The following is a 20570-nucleotide window of genomic DNA, read 5'->3' as shown; positions in this document are numbered from 1 at the left end:
TAGTTAGAAAATTTAGGTTTCACGAAAGAGGAGATGATTTAAATGCTTATAGATGTAAAACAACATCATTTCATTAATGTTTAATCAATTTTTAAAACGACATCGTTTATCGAGTTAACAGATGTTTACAGGTTTAACAGTTGACTTTTTAGATTTCTAAAATGGCATAATTAACAAAAAATGCGAGGTAAGATAACCAATATTTGAAAGTTGTAGTATTTTTTTGTTCAAATATGAGTTCAAAGTTTTTTGGCTTTAATTTAAAAGTTTAAGATTTTTATGGTTGTTTTCTCTTTTCATATATGGCCATGGTCGATAAGGACATTGAGTTCATTTGTACACTTGTATAGAAAATAAAAAAAGTCGCTAGTGACAACAGTAAAGGTTCAATAAATGTCACCAACTAAAAATCTACAAAACCAAAATATTATTATAGAAAAAATAATTAATCGTATCTACTTGAGCTTAATGATCAACTAGTTGGTTGCTCGCGAATTCGCGAATGTAAGTATTATAAAAAATATATATTATGTATACAATCTCATATAGTTTGAAACATTAAAAATATAATTTTTAACTTAAAATAATTTGAAAATCAGTACTAAAGTTTCTATAAATTTGATATAAAAATAACTAATGAATATTTAATAATAACAAATGTTTGTAGAATTATATATGTAATTATCAAATTAACTTCACTAACACAGATTTGCATATTCTTCGGCCTCTTCTTATTTTTGTCATTATCATTTCGTTCTTTATATTAAATTTTTGCTAATTTTTTTTCTATTTTTTTACATATTTTATGCCAAATATCTATTTTTCTTTCTAAATAGTAATACAAAACATACAATCAATAAACCTAAAATTTATTTTAAAATTCTTTTCAATCAACATTATCTTATTCTCTATATTATTTGACTTAAATGTAAAAATATTTTTAAATCAAATTTATCGCATGTTTCGTTAAATGGTTAGTTCTCTAGTAATTTTTCTTAACATTTAATATATAGGAGGAATCACAACAAGCTTCCCGGAGCTCAATTTTTCTGACGTAGTCCTGCGTACTTTTCATAACGTGGCAGAGTATCATTAAACTCAGGTACTTCAAAAGCTGACATCATCTTCAATTCACTATCACTTTCCACATCACTCAGTACCCTAAAGCCTCACTTATAACAAACCTCCTCGTCTTCTCCACTCTCAAACAAACAAACAAAACAAGAATTCTTTTAGATCTGATCGTGCACGGAGACAAGACTCCATCACAATGTACGGACGAGACCCATGGGGTGGTCCTTTAGAGATCAATGCGGCTGACTCAATCACCGACGACGATCGCAGCCGTAATCTCCAAGAACTCGACCGTTCGGCTCTTCCTCGACCACTAGACGCAACGCAGCGGAGCTGGTTACTCGGACCACCCGTGAGGAAGAAGAAGAAGTACGTTGATCTCGGATGTATACTAGTCAGCCGCAAAATCTTTCTATGGACTCTTGGAACCCTTCTTGTTACCACCTTTCTCGCTGGATCCATAACTATGATCGTTAGACACGTGCCACACCACAAACATGAGAAGCCTCAACAAGACAACTACACTCTCGCTCTCAACAAGACACTCTTGTTCTTCAACGCTCAAAAATGTAAGCTCGAAACTTGTTAACATTCTGTTCTTACATAAACCCTCGAACTGATATATTAAGTGCCCGACAATTCATTTTTTTCTTCATGCCCTATACTCACTTGTGCTCTTGTTATTCATGTAAATTTTTCTTATAGTGTCTTATATACAACTAAAAATATCGCTTAAAATCATGATATGTCGGTTCCTTTTGTCTATGCCCCGGACCGGTCCTATATATGTATCTATGTTATGTCATATCTCAAGACTGGTTACTTATTATGTTCCTTGCAGCTGGGAAACTTCCTAAGAAGAATGACGTGTCATGGAGAGGCAACTCCTGTATGAAAGATGTCGATGAAGGAGAATACCCTCCCAGAGATGTGGTTGGAGGCTACTACGATGCTGGAGATACAATCAAGTTCAGCTTCCCAATGTCATATGCGATGACCATGCTGAGCTGGAGTGTGATTGAATACAGTGCTAAATACGAAGCTGCAGGGGAGCTTGACCATGTTAAAGAACTCATCAAATGGGGAACTGATTATTTTCTCAAGACCTTCAACAGTAGTGCTGATAAAGTCGGTAGGATGGTGTCACAGGTAAAAAAAAAAAAGATAATATGTTTTGAAAATACTAAACGTTTTCTTGAAACGTTTGTGTGTGTGTTCACAGGTCGGCTATGGGGATAACCGTGGAGGAGGTGTGATGCAAAATGACCATTACTGCTGGATGCGTCCTGAGGACGTTGATTACACAAGGCTTGCGCATAGTTGTTACTCTGGCTGCTCGGATCTTGCTGCAGAGATGGCAGCTGCTCTGGCCTCTGCATCCATTGTTTTTAAAGACAACAGAGACTACTCTAAGAAGCTTGTTCACGGTGCTAAAACGCTTTATAACTTTGCAAACGCTGTTAAAAAAAGTTACAGTATACCTCGTAAAGAGTCTAGCGAGTTTTATAAGTCGAGCCTGTTTTGGGATGAGCTTCTATGGGGCGGGGCTTGGTTGTATTATGCTACTGGAAATATAACGTATCTTGATCAAGTTACCAACCATGATACGGCGAGGCATGCTGGTGCCTTCTGGGATGGTCCTTACTATGGTGTCCCTAGCTGGGACAACAAGCTTCCCGGAGCTCAGGTTAGTTCTCTAGTAATGTTATTTTAAGCTGACTCTTAAAAACAACCTAATCTGCTTGGTTTCTGGATATAGTTGCTGTTGACACGGTTAAGGCTGTTTCTAAGCCCTGGATATCCATATGAAGACATCTTGAGAACCTTTCATAATCAAACAGGAGTAGTTATGTGCTCATACTTACCTTACTACAAAAAGTTTAAAAGAACCAAGGGTGAGTAAATAGTTAACTGTCTACACTTTTTAATTTTTGTGGACCTGTTGTGAAGAGCTATAACTTTGATATTATATCTATACAGGAGGTTTGATCATGTTGAATCATGGAGATCCACAGCCTCTTCAATATGCTGCAAATGCGGCTTTCTTAGCTGCGCTATTTAGTGACTATCTAGATGCTGCTGACACTCCTGGATGGTACTGTGGTCCGAAATTCTATTCTACTGATGTCCTACGGGACTTTGCAAGATCACAGGTATATAATATGCTTCCTCTATAGTATGACTTTATCTGATCATACTCTTTTGTGTGTTTTTTTTCTTGGCAGATTGATTACATACTCGGTAAAAACCCTCGGAAGATGAGTTATGTTGTAGGTTTTGGACAACGGTACCCGAAACACGTGCATCACAGAGGAGCTTCAATACCGAAAAGTGTGAAGAAAGAAAGCTGCAAAGGAGGATGGAAATGGAGAGACACTAAAAAGAATAATCCAAATACCATCGTAGGAGCAATGGTTGCTGGACCTGACAAGCATGACGGGTTCCACGACCTTCGTACTAACTACAACTATACAGAGCCAACCCTTGCAGGCAATGCTGGTCTGGTCGCAGCACTGGTGGCTTTGTCAGGAGAAAGAACGTTTGGAGCTATTGACAAGAACACTATGTTTTCTGCTGTGCCTCCTTTAACACCTGCCACGCCGCCTCCTCCAGCTCCTTGGACGCCTTAAAAAGAAAACTAAAAACCTTTGAGTGTAATAAGTTATCTAGTTTTGCCTGATTTAGACACAAGTGAATAATGTAGTTTCAAATGATAAAAAAAATAATAATTTGGCTTATTGCATAAAGTTGTTGTCTGAGAAACCAAACACTGTTTTCTATGCTTTTAGGTACATCATGTGGATGGTACACATTAGTCCTAGGCATTTCGGTGTATGGTTTAAGTTGGTCCGGTTATTTGGGTTGAGATGTTTTAGACCAATTTAGGAACCTCTAACTTTTCTGATCCGATCCGTTCGGGTTCAGTTGGGTTCAGGTCAGTTTTCTATTTTTATGAAATCCGAAACAAACCAGAATTACATATGTGCAGGTTTTACTTTTACACAAAATATTAGGGCTGTTCAATATGGCAAAACCGAACCGTACCGAACCGAACCGACCCGAAATAGATAATATGGTTTGGATTTGGTATATACCATACAAACCGAATGGATATGATTTTAAAAAAACCGTAGGATTTGGATATGGTTCGGTATATAACCGATAAAACTGAATAAACCGAATAAAACCGATCAAAAAATAGAAACATGTAAATATGTATATATTTTATAACAACGTATGAAAATCATAAGTTATTTTTTTGCTAATAACTATTACCATATTTTTTACAGTAATAAAATAGTCCTGATTTGTAAAACACTTGAACTATAATTAAATAACAATTCATCGCATACATGCTTGTTATTTTCTTAGTCTTCTTTTGATCTTTTTGCTTTAATTTAGCATTGACTAAATTGAAATAAAGATTATAAATTTGATGATAACAATTAGTGGAAATTCTTCACAATTTTTTTATTATCTATAGACGAATAGAGTTTCGTGTTTAATAGAAGAAACATGACTTTGATAAACGCTAAATATGAAAGAATATAATAACTTATTTTTTGTGCTTCGTGTTTCTGTTTTATTTTTTGTTTTTTATTTTTATTATCAAAATTTTGAGATTTGATTTTAATTATAGATTTGATTATTTTATTAGATGATAGAAACATTTTTTTTTTTTGTTCTTTTATTTAAACTTATAATATTTTTTAATAAATGAATGTGTTGACAACAAGACTCTAAAATTCATATAATATGATCCCAAAATAAAGAATTATATTTTTTAGTATAAAACCGAATAAACCGAAAACCGACGGTATATAAACCGAACCGAACCGAAGTAAATATGGATTTAGAATGGTAGTTATATTTTACTAACCGAAATACCGAAAAACCGAAAAAACCGAACCGAAACCGAACCGATATCCGGATTGAACACCCCTACAAAATATATTATTTGTCATCAGTGGCGGAATCAAGAATGCGTTTCAGAGGTGTCAAAAATAATGTAAGGTGTCATCAGTGGGTTTCGAAAAAGAGTGGCATTTCAAAAGGCCTAACTGAATGAGCCAAAAAGCAGTTCTAGTTTCCGGCAAATAAGTTTTGAACCGTACTTGCTTGAAGCCACTTCATCCGATATGATCATAATTGAAGCCTGAGCAGGATTATCTCTTGTCCATCGCTCAAAATCTGAAAACTGTAATGGACAGTGGCGGATGTACAGCCAGCAAGGGTGGGGCATCTGCCCCCTATGGATTTTTGTTAAAAAAAGTTTGTCTTTACTATTTATAATAAATTTTAGAGAAATTGGATAAATTTGCCCCTCATAAATTTCTGAGGCGTATATCTTATTCTACCAACGTATCTGAAAACTCGCAGCGGGCCAGTATCTTCTGATGTTCTTCACAGTTTGTGCTGGTGAACAGAAGAAGAAATAGAATAGATAGTACTAGTTTTTGTTTCTATCTTATTTAAAACTAAGATGTATAACTAATTTTTTAGGTAAATAATTAAAATTTTGGGTATTTGGATACCTATTTAGTTCTCGGTTAGGTTTGGTTTCTTTATTTCCAAATCTGCACGTGATTGCGTGAAATAGAAGAAAGGTTTTGTGCTTTTTTTACTGGTTAAAGGTAACCTACAAATTGCTCCATCTCTCTATTCTTTGCCCTCAACTCCTTCTGTTTCTTATTCTCTGCTTTAAATAATAAACAATAAGAGTTTATCTCCATCTTGAGGTGCAGAAAATGGCAGAAGAGAGGTCGCTTGAATATACGCCCACATGGGTCGTAGCGTTTATCTGTTTCATCATCGTTCTCTTATCACTTCTCGCTGAACGTGGTCTTCATCATCTTGGAAAGGTATACATACATCCACTGTCTACCTTGTAACATGCTCTCTTCTTCTAACAACTCTCCATTGTCTCGGTCCCAGTGTCTGAAGCGTAGGCGACAAGATGCCTTGTTCGAGGCCTTGCAGAAACTTAAAGAAGGTTAGCTTCTTCCTTCAGTTTTCCTCTGCGTTATCTAACTTGTTGATCTGACCAAATTTGATGTCTTCGTGCAGAGCTGATGCTCCTGGGGTTTATCTCTTTAATGTTAACGGTGTCTCAGGCCGCCATAAGGCATATATGTGTCCCACGAGCTCTTGTTAGCAACATGTTCCCGTGTAAGAAGCCATTGGAGAAGCATCATGCTCCAGAATCATCTCATACGCTTAGCATCAGTGCAAGACATCTACTTTCCACAGGAGCAAGTCCAGACCATTGTGCTGCCAAGGCTCGTTTCTCTTAAAACTCCTATCTCACTGGATCCTTTTTCTGTTAACCATCTCTTGTTTCTATGATTTTCAGGGGCAGGTTCCGTTAGTATCTGTGGAAGCATTGCATCAACTCCATATCTTCATCTTCGTGCTAGCGGTTTTTCACGTCATCTTTTGTGCCTCAACCATGGTTCTTGGAGGAGCCAGGGTAATGTAACTTGCTTTTATAGCAAAAACAGCAAAAAGAACCTTGGAACTTTCATGTTATAATTTTTTTTTTTTAAAGAACCTTGGAACCTTCTATTTAGACGTTGTCTTTACTTTCCTCTGATTACGTTATTTGATTTGAAACGACATGTAGATACAACAATGGAAGCATTGGGAGGGTAGGTTCAAGAAACATCCTTCTCAAAAAGGTGAGATTCAACAATTGATGTGATTTTTTTGTGTGTGTTTTAAACACCAAGTAAATAGGTATTAACATGTTGCAGAAGCAGCAAAGCGTGGTCATGCTCATGCTCATCCTCATGCTCATGCCCTTCACGAGTTATTCAACGCAAATCACGAGTTCTTTGCGATGCATGCTGGAGGATTCTGGAGAAGATCTGTTGTCATCAGCTGGCTTGTGAGTTATATATGTATAATAATGCCAAAACAGAATTGTCACACATAAAACATATTTTTCCACCAATATATGGATAAAACTGTCACACATAAAACATATTTTCCACCAATTAAGATCTTATTTTATTTCTGATGTGGTTAGCAAGCGTGTTCTGTTTGTGCAGAGATCATTCTTCAAACAGTTTTATGGTTCTGTCACCAAATCAGAATATATAGCTCTACGACAAGGGTTCATCATGGTATGGTATCACTTTACTATCTCTTTTTTTTCCAACATGTTATTTAAGTTTTACCAAGTCTTTTACGTAATCAATAAATCTTTGCAGACACATTGCCCCACAAACCCATCATTTAATTTTCACAAGTACATGCTAAGAACACTGGAGATAGACTTCAAAAAAGTTGTGAGCATAAGGTAAAAAGAATCAGTTAGCTACCTAATGGCTTCATTCATCAGTTTTGTCTAACAATTTTTTATGTTGATGTGATCATATAATGTAAAAGCTGGTATCTATGGCTATTTGTCGTTGTCTTTCTGCTGCTGAATGTAGGAGGATGGAATACTTACTTCTGGTTGTCTTTCTTACCTTTGATCGTAAGTTCATTCTATAGGCAATCAATCAGTTTAATAGTGCTATTTTTAATGCTTACTTAAAAGTGTTTTGAAACTTTTATAAAAATTTGCAGCTCTTACTAATGGTGGGTGCCAAACTGGAGAATATAATAAGTACCTTAGCTGTGGATGTTTGTGAGAAGCGAAACCGTGCAGAAGAAGCAGTCATCAAACCTTCTGATGAACTCTTTTGGTTCCATAAGCCAGAGATCGTTCTCCAAATCATCCACTTCATTCTCTTTCAGAATTCATTTGAGATCGCTTTCTTCTTCTGGATTTTGGTACTTCACTTTTCTTTTGCTACTTTGTTTGAAAACAATCGCAATCTTTGTTTATGATTTCTCCATTGTACTATCATTAGTTCACATACGGAATACGTTCGTGTATCATGGAGAGACTAGGCTTCCTTATTCCACGGCTCGTCATGGGGTAATAATAACACGTACTCTTTAAGTCCAAACCAATTAAGGGTTTCATCTTTTGGTTTGATGTAACTGATTCTTTGTTCGTACAGCGTGTTAGTTCAAGTGCTTTGCAGTTACAGCACATTACCATTATATGCTCTTGTTACACAGGTAAGTCATAAGTGCGTGCATTATAAGTACCACATACATAGATATGTATATATATGCATAAACCAATTAACAAATCTTGAATCAACTGGTTATTTTTTAAAGATGGGTAGCAAATTCAAGAAAGGGATATTCGACGATGTAGTACAGTCGACACTGGAAGTATGGTTAGAAGATACAAGGAGCAGAGGAGACTCCACGAGCCAGGCTCACAGGTTGGAGATACAACCCACGACGCCTGAGGCTATTAATGTCCAAGTCGATGAAGTCAGTGAATGTGAAAACCCCCAAGTCCAATAAGATCAGCACACATCATTCTCTATGTTATCCCTTAACTTGTTGTAACATTTCCACTAGATCGTGCTGCTATACGCTACTTTTAGAGCTCTCATCACAAAAATGTGTCTATCTGTTTGACACTCACTTGAACCCATCTTTTGACTAACCCCTCAAATAATGTTATTTTTAAACCTACAATTGTACTTTCTGTAGATTAACAAAGTAAAAGAAAATCAAATTTGAAAAATTATATATAGATATTATCCTTCAAATATTTATAATAAACGGAAAAGGACTTTCACATGATTCAAGTTCCATCAAGAGTCAAGATCCACAACGTTCTTCTCTCGTCTCTATCTTTGCCCTCTATTTTCTCCACATATTAAAAAGCAAAATAAAGCATAAAGCAAGAATATAAAAAAGTACAGTTTAGGGCCCACTCTGTCGTTGACTAATCTAGATTGTGCACAGACAGACACAACAACAGTTGGGTTCACTTCAAACTCAGATCTAACGGTTCAGATTCCACGCCGGCAACGACCGAGTTTAAAGAGTTTTTTCATGAGGCGTCTGGAGCACCATAGCATGGTTGTGGTCTCCTTCGTACGTCACGATAAGCATCATCGCGTCATCGGGTGCACGCTCCACGTGCTTACGCGCCGGACAACCTCTCATGCTGCTGCACTTGTAATAGCCCCTGAATAAAACCGAGTCCAGATCGAGTTTAGTTTAAACATATTAACATGAGTCAACTCGGTTTTGTATTTTTATACGTTTTTAAAAAAATGTCGAAAACAAACAACAAGTCAAAAATACTAGACGACACGTTTGGTACAACCAATATAGAAAAAAATACAAATAATATTAGTTTTATTATCAGGTAATATTTCACAAATACACAAGTTGCCCAAGGATTGTTTCTTTTTTATTTCTTTAGTGATTATAAAAAGTCCGAAACTCAACATCTACAGCTTCAAACATGTAATCAGACATTTAACTAGTTATTTAAAGTTTTAAACGGTATTTATAAATTACAACACTATTAAATATAGATAGTTTAAGATATTAAATGTCATAATTTATAAATATATATTTGTTTATATATAATACAGTATGTTAATTATTAAAATTTGTAAATAATTAATTTTTTATTACTTATTATTATAGTATAACAAAGTTTATGAGGTTTGGAAGGTAAACCACGTTTTTTGAAGAGTTAACTAGTTCGAACTATGTTGTTCAAAAAAAAAAAAAAAACTAGTTAGTACTTAGTACTATCTACTTTGTTGAGTTTAACGCCTATATACCCGTCTAAACAACAGTTTTAAACACTTTAAAAAAAAATTGATAAAAAATAACACTTTTAAAAGTAAAATTCCATACAATTAAAAAAATAAAATTAAAAACTAACCGAGGGTGAGGAGAGCCTTTGATGGGTTTTTGACCATATTTTCTCCATGAAAACTCATCTGATGGAATATCAGCCATCTTGCTGCTTACCGCAGGAACTCTAATCACTCTTTTCACTTTAGATTTCCTGTTCATTTTTAATTACCATTAATAAAACAGAACAAATGTTATTACCATTAATAAACCATAATTAATGTTTAAATAATCTCTAGATTTAGATCTGAATAAATAAACGATTAGTTTGGGATTTAAGTAAACCTTTTCTTGGTACAATGGCAACGCCCTGAGGGGGATGAACTACACTTTCTCTTCAACGAAGCAGATGATAAGGGAGGCTTGCCCCTCGAACCCGAGAACTGAGACGATGGGTTAGTGAACTCGAACCCTGACGACATCTGGTTACTCTCGGTTTCACATCTATGAGAGGACATGAACGAGTTCGCCGCAGAGACCGGTGGGGACGGCGCGAAGTGTATAGTTGAAGGAGGTGGTTCTTGATGTGGTTTTCCGTTAGGGAGTAACGGAGCCGGAGAAGAGGAACCGTTCTTCGTCTGAGCGTGGGCATGTGACAGAGGAGGACGTCGATGTATCGGAGTCGGACAGTAAACTCTAAACGCAGATCCACCGTGCTTCTCTGTTTTCTCTCTGTTCAACACGACGGTGGTTGTTGTTGTTGTTCTTGGCTTCTCCTCCGTCTTCACAACTACTTCTTCTGGTTTCGTCGTCGTCACGGGACCTCGTCTGAACCTAGCGTGTCCGGTTCTAGATCTACCGAGCAGAGAAATCACCTTCTTGAAACTGTTAACGGCGACGTCAGTCACTGCCGTTATCTCTGTTTGTTTCTCCTCAGTTGGTTGACGTTGACCGATCAGTTTAAGAAACTCTTCGACGCCGTGAATCCCAGCAGAAGCAGCTTCTTTCAAGGCGGTGTCTCCCTTTTCCGCAGGAAAGCCACCGTCTTCTTCTCGTTTGACTTTACCGCCACCGTAGCTGCTGCTGCTCATCATTAGCTCCACCGTCATATCTCACACCGCTCTAGTTTCGCAAAAGTCAAAACTATATTCTTTTCTTCTCCCTTTGGAGTTGTTTAAAGAAAGAGGGAATATGATGATGATGAAGAGCACCGAGAGACTAAAGAGAGAAGAAATGAAAGGGCGAGTCAACTCAACTCAAATGTGGTTCTCTCTCTCTTTAAAGGGATTGAAGACAGTGCATCAGTCAAATAGACCACCAATTATAGGGATACACGTGTCTTCATTTTGTCAAGCGTTTTGACACTCTCAACGTCAATGATTTTGATAATGGGATTGGAACCAGTGGAGCTCAAAACAAAATATATTCGTTTCAGTTTTATTCCGTCTTGTTTCATTATAAGTGTCGTTTTAGGTTTCGGCACACAGATTAAAAAACAATTAATTTTGTATATTTTCTATAAAAAAACACTATTATCTATACACCTAAACATATTTCAACCAATAAAAAAATAAATTTTGTATAAAATTAATAAATTTTGCATTGAAAATCGAAAACGACACTTATTTTGTAACGAAAAAAATTCTCTAAAACGACACTTAATATGAAACGGAATGAGTAATTTGTATTCAAAAAATCTAGATATTCAATGCAAATTAAAAAAATAAAATATACTATTCGTATATAATAAACCAGTTTAAGTACTAACTTTTTTCTTAACTTGTTTTTCTTTTACTCAGATATCATATTATTATGGTGATATAATAAACCAATGGAGCTCAAAATAAAATATATTCGTTTCAGTTTAAATTTTTATTCAAAAAATCTAGATATTCGATGCAAATTAAAAAAATGAAATATACTATTCGTATACAATAAACCAGTTTACGTACTAACTTTTTTCTTAACTTGTTTTTCTTTTACTCAGATATCATATTATTATGGTGATATAATAAACCAATGGAGCTCAAAATAAAATATATTCGTTTCAGTTTAAATTTTTATTCAAAAAATCTAGATATTCGATGCAAATTAAAAAAAATGAAATATACTATTCTTATATAATAAACCAGTTTACTAACTTTTTTCTTAACTTGTTTTTCTTTTACTCAGATATCATATTATCATTGTGATATTGGGTCAGACCAGTTAATAGTGATAGTGAAATAGATGCTTTTCTAATTATTTTATCACCCAATAATAGATTATAAATTATTACTACTATCTAATTTAGACTAAGATATGAAAATATCAAATTAGAAATGGAAATTAAGATCTTCATTCATTTGAAATACTTAAAACATCTAGAAAATGATTAAACTTAAAATAGAAATACTTTTTTTCCCAAGTGGTTAGATACAAGAATTTTATCTATTTGTAGTAATTCTAGATCATTTATGTTTTGAGTTTTGTTTCTACTTTCGTAATTGCTTTTCCGTTCAAACCATAACGCTTCTGCAACTTTTATTTTCCGACTCGTGGATTGTGTAATTTTAAGATTCTATCTAAATTGTCTTTTTTTTTCCGTTCAGATTATAACGCTTCCGGGATTTCTATCTTTTTGACTCGTGTATTGTGTAATTTACAGATTCTATTTTTCATTCTTCTATTATTTTTTTCCGTTCAGATTATAACGCTTTCGTGATTTGTATCTTTTGGACCCGTGGATCGTACAACTTATCGGATTCTATCTTTTTTCATTAATAATTATTTTCCGTTCAAATTATAACGCTTCTGCAATTTCTAATTTTTCGACACGTGGATCGTACAATTTATCAAATTCTATATGGGATTGGGGCAAGGTGAAATCCACACCTCTTACATATTCTTCTTCTAGAAAAATAAACAGGAGAAGAACAAAAATAAGAGGGAGGACTCTACTCTTTGGGTCATCGTCAGATAAGAGAGAGAGGTCTAAAGCAATGGTTTGTCTGCCTATATCGAGTAATGGGCTTATTTACAGGCCCATTAAGTGTTTTATAGAGTCCAGGAAAAAGCGGCGCTTTGCATAAGGAGCCTGGAGCCACTTGGGCGAAGGGGATAAGCGTTAACCGTAACAGCCAGGTCAGCATCGACAGCAGTTAGGTGTTGAGAAGTCCTGTTACTGTCGGACCCGCTGTGTCGCAATCTAGCACGAATATGCTTTCTTCTTCTCTTTCATTTATTCCTTTCTTCCTTCATTAGATCCTAAGTATCTCTGCTTTACTCTTTTGAGTCATCGGATCATGGAGTTTTTCCTGGAGATGCTTCTCACGGCGGTTGTGGCTGTTCTGTTTTCTTTCCTCGTGGCTAAGCTCGTGTCAGTTCCAATGGCCGGGAGCAGCGGTGGAGTAGTAAACGATCAGGCCGAGGAAAACGAGATCGGCGTTGTTGCGGTGGAGGAGGAGCTTTGTTCTGGTTTGAAAATGGATGCTCCGGTGGTCCAGAGCCAGAGGAGACTCGGAGTTGTTGTTGTTGATGAGAATGTGGAGCGTGTTGATCGGTTTGGAAGCGAAGCTGATCGAGTTGTTGATGAATTCGAGGAAGCGGGTGAAGGCGAAGACTTGGTGGTTACATCTGATGAGTCATCGGCGGCTGTCTCGCCGGAAAATGAGATAGCAGAGGAGATGATGGCTCGTGGAGAAGATAAACAGAGAGACGCGGCGGAAGAGCTTATTGTTCGGACGGTGGGAGATGAGTCCACTGCTTCTGTCTCGCTGGAAAACGTGAGAGCAGAGGAGATTATGATTGGTGGAGAAGAGGTGAGAAGTGAAGAAGACGTAATAAGTGGAGAAGTCGTAGTCGCAGAACCTGAGGATGTTAGAGTTGAAGAAAGTAATACAGTGGAGGAGAGTGAGCATAAGATGGAGTTGGATACTAAAGAAGGAGATAATGAAGAGAAAGAGGAGTTGAGCATTGAAGAAGAGGATGATGACTGGGAGGGAATTGAGAGGAGTGAACTGGAGAAAGCCTTTGCGACTGCTTCAAATCTTTTGGAAGTATCGGGGAAAGTAGAAGAAATTGGTGATGAGGTTAAGATTGAATTGTACGGTTTGTACAAGATCGCCACTGAAGGATCATGCCGAGAGACACAGCCTATGGCCATCATGGTCTCTGCTTGTGCTAAATGGTACCATTCTTCTCCCATGTTTTCATAGTTATAGCTCATTCCTGATATAGAACGAGCGTCCATACACTAGGAAACTAGGAGGGACAAAGCTTTAAATGGTGTCTGATCATCTGGTTATAACCGAATCAGCAATTATGTAGCTTGGTTGCTTTTTATAGCATGTTCAATAACTGCTAACTGCAAATGACAAACAATGCTTTACCCTTGGGATAGGAATGCCTGGCAAAAACTTGGAAACATGAGTCAAGAGGAGGCAATGGAGAAGTATCTTGCACTTGTTTCAAAAGAGATTCCTGGACTGATGAATACTGTGAGTTGTTAGATTTTTGAGGGTTTTAAATTCATCTTGATATCTTTAATGGTTATTTAGGTCTTAAAACTCAACTTTTACTCTCTGTTCCCTCTCTCTCTCTACAGGTAGGGAAGATACCAATTTTACCTCCTAATTCAGGATCATTAGAAGATCCGTCCACCTTAGGCACAACTGGTGTTGCATTCAGCAAAAATGGTAAAACTAATTAGTAACTGATCTCTTTACGTCAGCGTTTCTTGTATTTTTCTTTCCAACATCTAGTTATCTAATCCTTTTTCTAGCTTCAAGATAACTTAGTATAAGAAATAGTTTCAGCTGAAAGGTGAATCCATTGTTTAAGCAGGCAAGGATTGAAGAAGGCTCTTTGGGAATACAAAGGCAAATCTAATTCTTGTGCATAAAAAAAATCTATGCTTCACAAAGATAATCATAAATGCTGTAATTAGACCATTTGATGCAACTTGGTTTGGCTAGTGTTCTAAATAATACTTAGGAGTTGCAGCAAACAAAAACACTATAAATATGTATTCCTGTTTGTGTGAATTGGCTGATTTATGGTGTGAAGATAATGCTAAGCAGACCCATGAAGCAAGGAGACTTATATTTAGTTTTCCTTTGGTTTTGATTCTATACGTAACATTAAGCTAAAGCTGACTGCAGTCAAACCATAAATAATCAAATTTTCTAATGAGAGATTTAAGATAACTCCAAGTGAAACCTTCTCACAGCCAGCGTTGTGTATGTACTCTCTTTAAGCATCTCACCTTTGTTATGAGCGTCTTGAGCCGTCATTGGTTTCACAAGTACGACCAGAAACACCACTTGTAGAACCATAGCGAGCAATACAATACACTCTTAGTAACAAAACAAAGAGTCTGGTGTTTCCATTTAGCCTCCTTAATGCTCTTCCAACATTGTCCAATATACTTCTACACAACCTGTAACAAAACAATGTATATAAACGAAAACTATCCCAAAATAGTAAAATTCAAAAGACAAATGAAACCCGCCTTTATTTTTATCTTTCTGCACACAAGTAAAAATCCGAGAAAAAATAACATAAAACAAAGAAAAAACAAGAGTTACATCCACTTTTGTTGTGACAATGTATAGAAGATGAATCAAGGCACGATCTTGAAAGCCTTGTACTTATCAATCCACGAGATGAAAGAGTTCTTGGAGTTCCTGAAACCAAGGAAGCCATGTTCTTTACTCTTGTTCATACTATCAATCATCCCTTCAACACCTAGCACATCATCAGCAAACCACCACACACCAACATCCTCAAGCTTCCTCTCTTTCAACTGATTCTTCTTAACAATCTCCTCCCACACTCTCTCTTTCCCTTTCATCATCTTCACCAACCCAACATTCTTCCCTTCCTCAAATCCAAACTCCTCGATCCCAAACTTCTCGGCAAGAACCTTCCAGAGATGTTTCCACTTGAAAACATCACCGTTGTTGCAGTTAAACGCCTCGTTCTTGGCGTACGGATCAACCGCAGCCCAAATCTGCTGCTCAGCGACCAAGTCAGCGTCCGAGGCCGCCGCGAATCCTTCCCACGCCTCCTTGCTCCCAGGGAAAAGCAACGGAGACCCTTCTTGCTTGCAGATGGCTGCGTAGACGCAGAGAGTCCCTACAACGTTCGTCAAACTGTAAGGAGAGAATCCAAAGATAGTGTTCGGTCTATGTACGGACCAAGTCACGGTACTACTCTCTTTCTTCTTCTTGACCTCTTCAAACAGAACATCCTCCAGACTGTAATAGAAGTTGTTCTTGATCTTCAACCTCGGCATATCCTCCGTGAAAGGAGAATCAAGAGACTTGTCGATGTAGTAGTGCTTGGTCCCTGTCTGGAGACAAACGTGTCGGAGATTCTTTGCGCTGGGGACAACCGCGCGGAGGACGTTACGTAGCGTGGAGCCGTTAGCCTCGCTCTCAAGGTCTGTGCACGTGACGTAGAAGACGTGCGTGACGTCTGTTAAAGGAGAAAGCTTTGATCTAGCTTCCTCGGCGTTGGAGACGTCGCACTGGATGTAACCAACGGGATGATCGGGTTTCCAGGTGGGACGAGGACTGGGAGCGACGCCGTAGACTTTCCATGGACCGCCGGGAGTGTCGGAGAGAGGGAGAATCTCGGCGAGGCTGTTTCCGATGATTCCGGTGACGCCGATGATGAGTGCGACGCTTTGGTAGCTTTGCGTCGGCTCATAGTTGTCGTCTATTTTTTTCTGCAAAAAAGAAAGATAAGATTTTTATAAATGAGTTGAGTATGAAGGAGAAGGATCAATGGATGAATGTACCTTGGCAGCTCCGATGGCACCAGCCCACCACCAACTCATGTTCTTGATCAAATCGGACAAAACCAAGAGAAGAAGAACTAGTTTTAGTTACAGAGCCGTTTGTCTGATTGTCTGTTTTAGCTTTTTTATTGTCGTTTCATAAACGAATAATCTTATATTAAAGTTTATAAATCTTATAAAACGTGATGTTTAGTTCTATTATTCTCCAATTTATTCGAGTTTATTTTATAAATTTCATGTAAAACGATGAACCAATAAAAAAAATCTTTTTATTTAATAAAAGTTGAGGGACAAGAGTCTTTTTCATGAACTGAATTAACTATTCGATTTCTGTTCTTTACTTACAAATTTGTATTGACTTTCAGGAGGTTGAAACCTCACATAATTCTACACCATTTGATGTTCACAACCATTACCCAAGTTATCTTCACGACAGGGCTATCTAAAAAAGTCAAAATCACAATTGATTTTCATATCTACTTATTTTATACTAAAATCCAACCGAAGAATAAATGTTCTGACCAACCACTATTAATGCAGAATTAACTACTCCTAACAGTCTGGCTATGGATATAAGAGCAAGATTACTGGTGGAACTTTTATTTGAGTCCTTAAATTTTTTTTATTATTGTTGGTAAGTTAAAGGACAATGTTAAGAGACTTTAAGCAAAGTGATAATTATTGGTAGGACATTTTGTAAAATTTTGAAACGAGGAAAAAGGATTGAGGAAAACACGATGGCGACGACGACGACCGTAAATTGGATAGATGACAAGTCCACCGCCGGCGTCGGAGATGGATTTAGTATGAGGGGATGATTGGTGGAGAGGGTTGGAGTGGAAGCGATGAAGGGATCAGGCGGCACGACGACCGGTACGGATTAGGCGGTGGTGCTCCGATATCTCCTCCTCATCGGATTCGTGTCCGGTCCCGTAGCATTAGTCATCATCATCGTCAATGCCGTTCACCGAATCATCGATGCGAAATCTTCAAGACCGTTACCTAAGCTAGCGATCTCATTACGCCACGTGCTTAAGGACGTCGTCGAAAAGTTTTTAATTAACCCACATCCTTAACTTTTCCCTAATTTTGATTTATTTTTTGGTCATTGTTACTAAGCAACTCCATTAAGAATCACCGATAATGATTCCCTAAACATAGAAATTAGTTTTGCGAACGAATTCGAATACGTTTAGCTATAAGAAAATGTTTGCAACGAATGATATTCAGTTAGTAGACTAAAATATTCCATTTTTATAACCTAACCACAACAGATTACAGATGGTGTCGACGACGCCTTCAACATGTTGCCCCTGGCCTATAACATGCCATATGAACAATGTTAAAAAAATCAGGTTTTATATTATAACCAGCAAAAAAAACACATTAACTATTCTTCTTCTTGCCCTCAAACATGTACTTTTTATTTATGTTTTCAAAAAGAATGTACCTACATTCCTGTTGATCTACTGAGTTTGCCATAAGATACATGCATGTCTGGGGCTATAGGGATTTAGAACATCTCTAACCATATTCTTCTTTTTTATTCCAAAACAGAATTTGAAATGAAATGTTCCGAAACTCTACTTTTTTTTTGCATTGAATAATGAAATAAAATGAATTCATTACTTTATTTTCTATTCTAAAATAGAATATAGGTGTAATAAAGCTCAAAATTATTATAAAGATATTCTATTTCGAAAGAAAATGGAATAATTTATTGGAGATGTGCATCAGCTATTTTACAAAGAATCCTTTGCTTGGGAGAAAACAAATTTGTATTTTGAATCATTTTTCAGGATTTTTTTGTGTGATATCAACATGTATTCTCCCTCTTTTCCTGATCAAAGTAATAAATATGTATTGCACGACGTGTTTAATGCTCTGAAATAAACATCTTGCATCATTTGAAGGCCATATCATTATAAATATATCACTATCATGTATCCAAGATGTTTGACACAATCTATAAGTACCGTCAGAATACAACAAGCTTGGAATTGACATTAAGTCACTTGTTTAATGTAATGCTCTGAAATAAACAAGAAGAAGAGATCCAACATAACTTCATATGAGAACAAATCATTATATCTTCAGTGGATCATTTATTGTCTTGATAATTTCGATACAACCATCTCAAGATATATGTACTCCGGTATTTTGAAGGATGAGTTCGGTGGATGGTACATGGCGCTATCCACCACCGCTAGATTGGTGGTTTATATAACGTTTTTGGGTACAATTATACTCTCATAGTTTTCTTTCTTTTTGGAACAACTCTATCATAGTTGTATACCATATATTCTATCATATTCGACGTAAAGCTATTAATACTTTTTCTTTTGTTATTGTGTTCTCAGGGACTATAATGTTCCTTATATTTTTGATATTGAAATCTCTGAACGATTGTGATACGGAAGATGATGACATGGAGAGTTTACCATTGGTAGCAGGACAAGAAGTAGTCACCATCTGGACGCCGTTGGTCTACGAGCCGTCGGGGGTAACGGGGAACAGAGATTTTGAAACGGCGTCGTTTAGCTCCGCTGAGGATGTGGACTACTCGACATTGTGTGTAATATGTTTCGAGGAACGAAGAAACTGTTTTTTCGTACCGTGCGGTCACTCTGCCACTTGTAAGGGATGTGCTCTGAGGATCATGTCGGAAGAAAACAAGGTGTGTCCGATTTGCCGGAGGGTGATACGCAAATCTAAGAGATTACCGCTGAATCTTTGAAGGTTGTTGCTATTTCCTAACCACCATTTTTGTCTCATGATCCCAAGAAAAGTTTTCAATCATCATGTGTGATCATTGTTCACAACATTTGTTTAAGGAAATGATATGCCCATGAGAGTTTACATATCAAGAAAGAAGAAGCAGAGGACAGAAGAGGGAGTGAAGAATTGATGATGATCTGGCAATTTGGTTGAATTTTAGCCAATAAGAATATATTGAGTCGGCTGTAAAGGAGCCTTGAGATATAAAAGGAACTTGTGAGTTAGTTAGGGAGGTTATGCATTTGGAGTGAATGCTAATGGCTTGATTCTCTGGGTGTAGAGATTCAAGAGTGGTGGTCTTCAAGCTTATACGCTTGGACTTGTGTTCGTGGTTTCCTATCAATAAGATTGGAGTGTTCTTATCAAGGAACCATTTGCAACAGTATATAGAATGACAGTATTAAACCATTTTAGATGAAAACCTTAGTCTTTTTCTCAGATAACAACATATTGCATCATTTGAAGGCCACATCATTGTAGATATATCACTATCATATGTTTGAATACGGATAACAACGCAATAGCAACAGTGACACCAACCACTACACTAAACCAGTACATTATCAAATTGTTGTTTTGTTTGATCTAAGAGCGGTGAAACTATTAAAGTTCATAAAACTTACTTTCACAATGCCAATTGCCAAGTATGAACCATAAGGAAACTTGAAAAAATCTATAACCCGCACGCACATGACACGACACAACTATGAGTAAAAATACATAACCTAAGCAACAAGCAAGAATTACTATTATTGTCCTTGAGATTACATTGGTGATGCACTGATCCTAAGAGCATAATTATTGGGGGTTCTTAGGATGAGATTCTTAACCGGTTTTTTTGGTTAAAAGTTAAGAGACGGGTTCTTATATTCTACTAAGAACCCAACCCTAAAAACCTCCCAACAATCATGCTCTAAGAGCCTTATAGTCCTTTTCGTACTAGAAGATTTATATACATTCTCATTGTGAGAATGGGTCACTCGAGCCCTCAAGTTTTCTTTATTAGGGAGAAATCATTTGGATCGTTGTTCTCCTGCTAGATCTCGAGGATTGGTGGTTCTATAGCCTGATTAAGAACGAAACTGCAAGTTTTTGGGTCTAATTCTAGCTGAGTTTTAGTTCATCAAGACAAATAGTATTTATACACTATACAATACACCTCTTATTGTCATAAGGGCTTTGATAGAGAGCTGTTGGTTCCAAAACAAATCTGATATGCAATGCTTTGATTTGTACCTCTTTTCCTTTTTCTTTCATTTGG

General features: G+C 36.8%; 6 protein-coding genes across 10 annotated transcripts; 4 read left to right on the top strand and 2 right to left on the bottom strand.

The window, feature by feature from the left end:
* Positions 1 to 1162: 1162 nt before the first annotated feature.
* Positions 1163 to 3801, top strand: LOC106306463 (endoglucanase 21-like). The gene is made up of 6 exons (XM_013743091.1): positions 1163 to 1643; positions 1916 to 2223; positions 2297 to 2761; positions 2834 to 2969; positions 3055 to 3227; positions 3300 to 3801. Exons 1-6 carry the CDS (start codon positions 1271 to 1273, stop codon positions 3702 to 3704), a joined length of 1860 nt encoding a protein of 619 aa, XP_013598545.1. The 5' UTR covers positions 1163 to 1270; the 3' UTR covers positions 3705 to 3801.
* Positions 3802 to 5734: 1933 nt separating this feature from the next.
* On the top strand, positions 5735 to 8676 carry LOC106306464 (MLO-like protein 13). 2 transcript variants are annotated; one of them, XM_013743093.1, is made up of 13 exons: positions 5735 to 5936; positions 6010 to 6067; positions 6142 to 6353; positions 6428 to 6544; positions 6698 to 6752; positions 6834 to 6961; positions 7125 to 7199; positions 7287 to 7375; positions 7465 to 7555; positions 7648 to 7854; positions 7935 to 8002; positions 8088 to 8148; positions 8251 to 8676. In XM_013743093.1, the coding sequence occupies exons 1-13, from the start codon at positions 5823 to 5825 to the stop codon at positions 8443 to 8445; spliced, it is 1470 nt and encodes a 489-aa protein (XP_013598547.1). In that variant the 5' UTR covers positions 5735 to 5822; the 3' UTR covers positions 8446 to 8676. The 2 variants fall into 2 exon arrangements, with proteins under 2 accessions (XP_013598547.1, XP_013598546.1); XM_013743092.1 differs by having other exon boundaries at positions 5736 to 5936; positions 6828 to 6961.
* Positions 8677 to 8682: 6 nt separating this feature from the next.
* LOC106306465 (probable WRKY transcription factor 7) lies at positions 8683 to 11014 on the bottom strand. Its single transcript, XM_013743094.1, has 3 exons — positions 10093 to 11014; positions 9836 to 9961; positions 8683 to 9121 (listed from the first exon to the last, which is right to left on the bottom strand). The coding sequence occupies exons 1-3, from the start codon at positions 10854 to 10856 to the stop codon at positions 8971 to 8973; spliced, it is 1041 nt and encodes a 346-aa protein (XP_013598548.1). The 5' UTR covers positions 10857 to 11014; the 3' UTR covers positions 8683 to 8970.
* Positions 11015 to 12871: 1857 nt separating this feature from the next.
* On the top strand, positions 12872 to 14812 carry LOC106306529 (acyl-CoA-binding domain-containing protein 3-like). Of its 3 annotated transcripts, none has more exons than XM_013743179.1 (4): positions 12872 to 13915; positions 14129 to 14225; positions 14333 to 14423; positions 14538 to 14797. In XM_013743179.1, exons 1-4 carry the CDS (start codon positions 13032 to 13034, stop codon positions 14552 to 14554), a joined length of 1089 nt encoding a protein of 362 aa, XP_013598633.1. In that variant the 5' UTR covers positions 12872 to 13031; the 3' UTR covers positions 14555 to 14797. The 3 variants fall into 3 exon arrangements, with proteins under 3 accessions (XP_013598633.1, XP_013598634.1, XP_013598636.1); XM_013743180.1 differs by having other exon boundaries at positions 12873 to 13915; positions 14572 to 14812; XM_013743182.1 differs by having other exon boundaries at positions 12873 to 13915; positions 14544 to 14797.
* Positions 14643 to 16672, bottom strand: LOC106306528 (3-oxo-Delta(4,5)-steroid 5-beta-reductase-like). 2 transcript variants are annotated; one of them, XM_013743178.1, is made up of 3 exons: positions 16532 to 16672; positions 15315 to 16459; positions 14643 to 15166 (listed from the first exon to the last, which is right to left on the bottom strand). In XM_013743178.1, the coding sequence occupies exons 1-2, from the start codon at positions 16568 to 16570 to the stop codon at positions 15350 to 15352; spliced, it is 1149 nt and encodes a 382-aa protein (XP_013598632.1). In that variant the 5' UTR covers positions 16571 to 16672; the 3' UTR covers positions 14643 to 15166; positions 15315 to 15349. The 2 variants fall into 2 exon arrangements, with proteins under 2 accessions (XP_013598632.1, XP_013598631.1); XM_013743177.1 differs by lacking the exon at positions 14643 to 15166 and having other exon boundaries at positions 15222 to 16459.
* A 2017-nt stretch (positions 16673 to 18689) lies between these two features.
* On the top strand, positions 18690 to 19268 carry LOC106303375 (probable E3 ubiquitin-protein ligase LOG2). The gene is made up of 2 exons (XM_013739661.1): positions 18690 to 18767; positions 18892 to 19268. The coding sequence occupies exons 1-2, from the start codon at positions 18719 to 18721 to the stop codon at positions 19266 to 19268; spliced, it is 426 nt and encodes a 141-aa protein (XP_013595115.1). The 5' UTR covers positions 18690 to 18718.
* The last annotated feature ends 1302 nt before the right edge of the window (positions 19269 to 20570 follow it).

This window comes from Brassica oleracea, chromosome C7, assembly GCF_000695525.1.
Source record: "Brassica oleracea var. oleracea cultivar TO1000 chromosome C7, BOL, whole genome shotgun sequence".
NCBI lineage: Eukaryota > Viridiplantae > Streptophyta > Magnoliopsida > Brassicales > Brassicaceae > Brassica > Brassica oleracea.
This window is presented reverse-complemented; position numbering and strand designations above follow the sequence as displayed.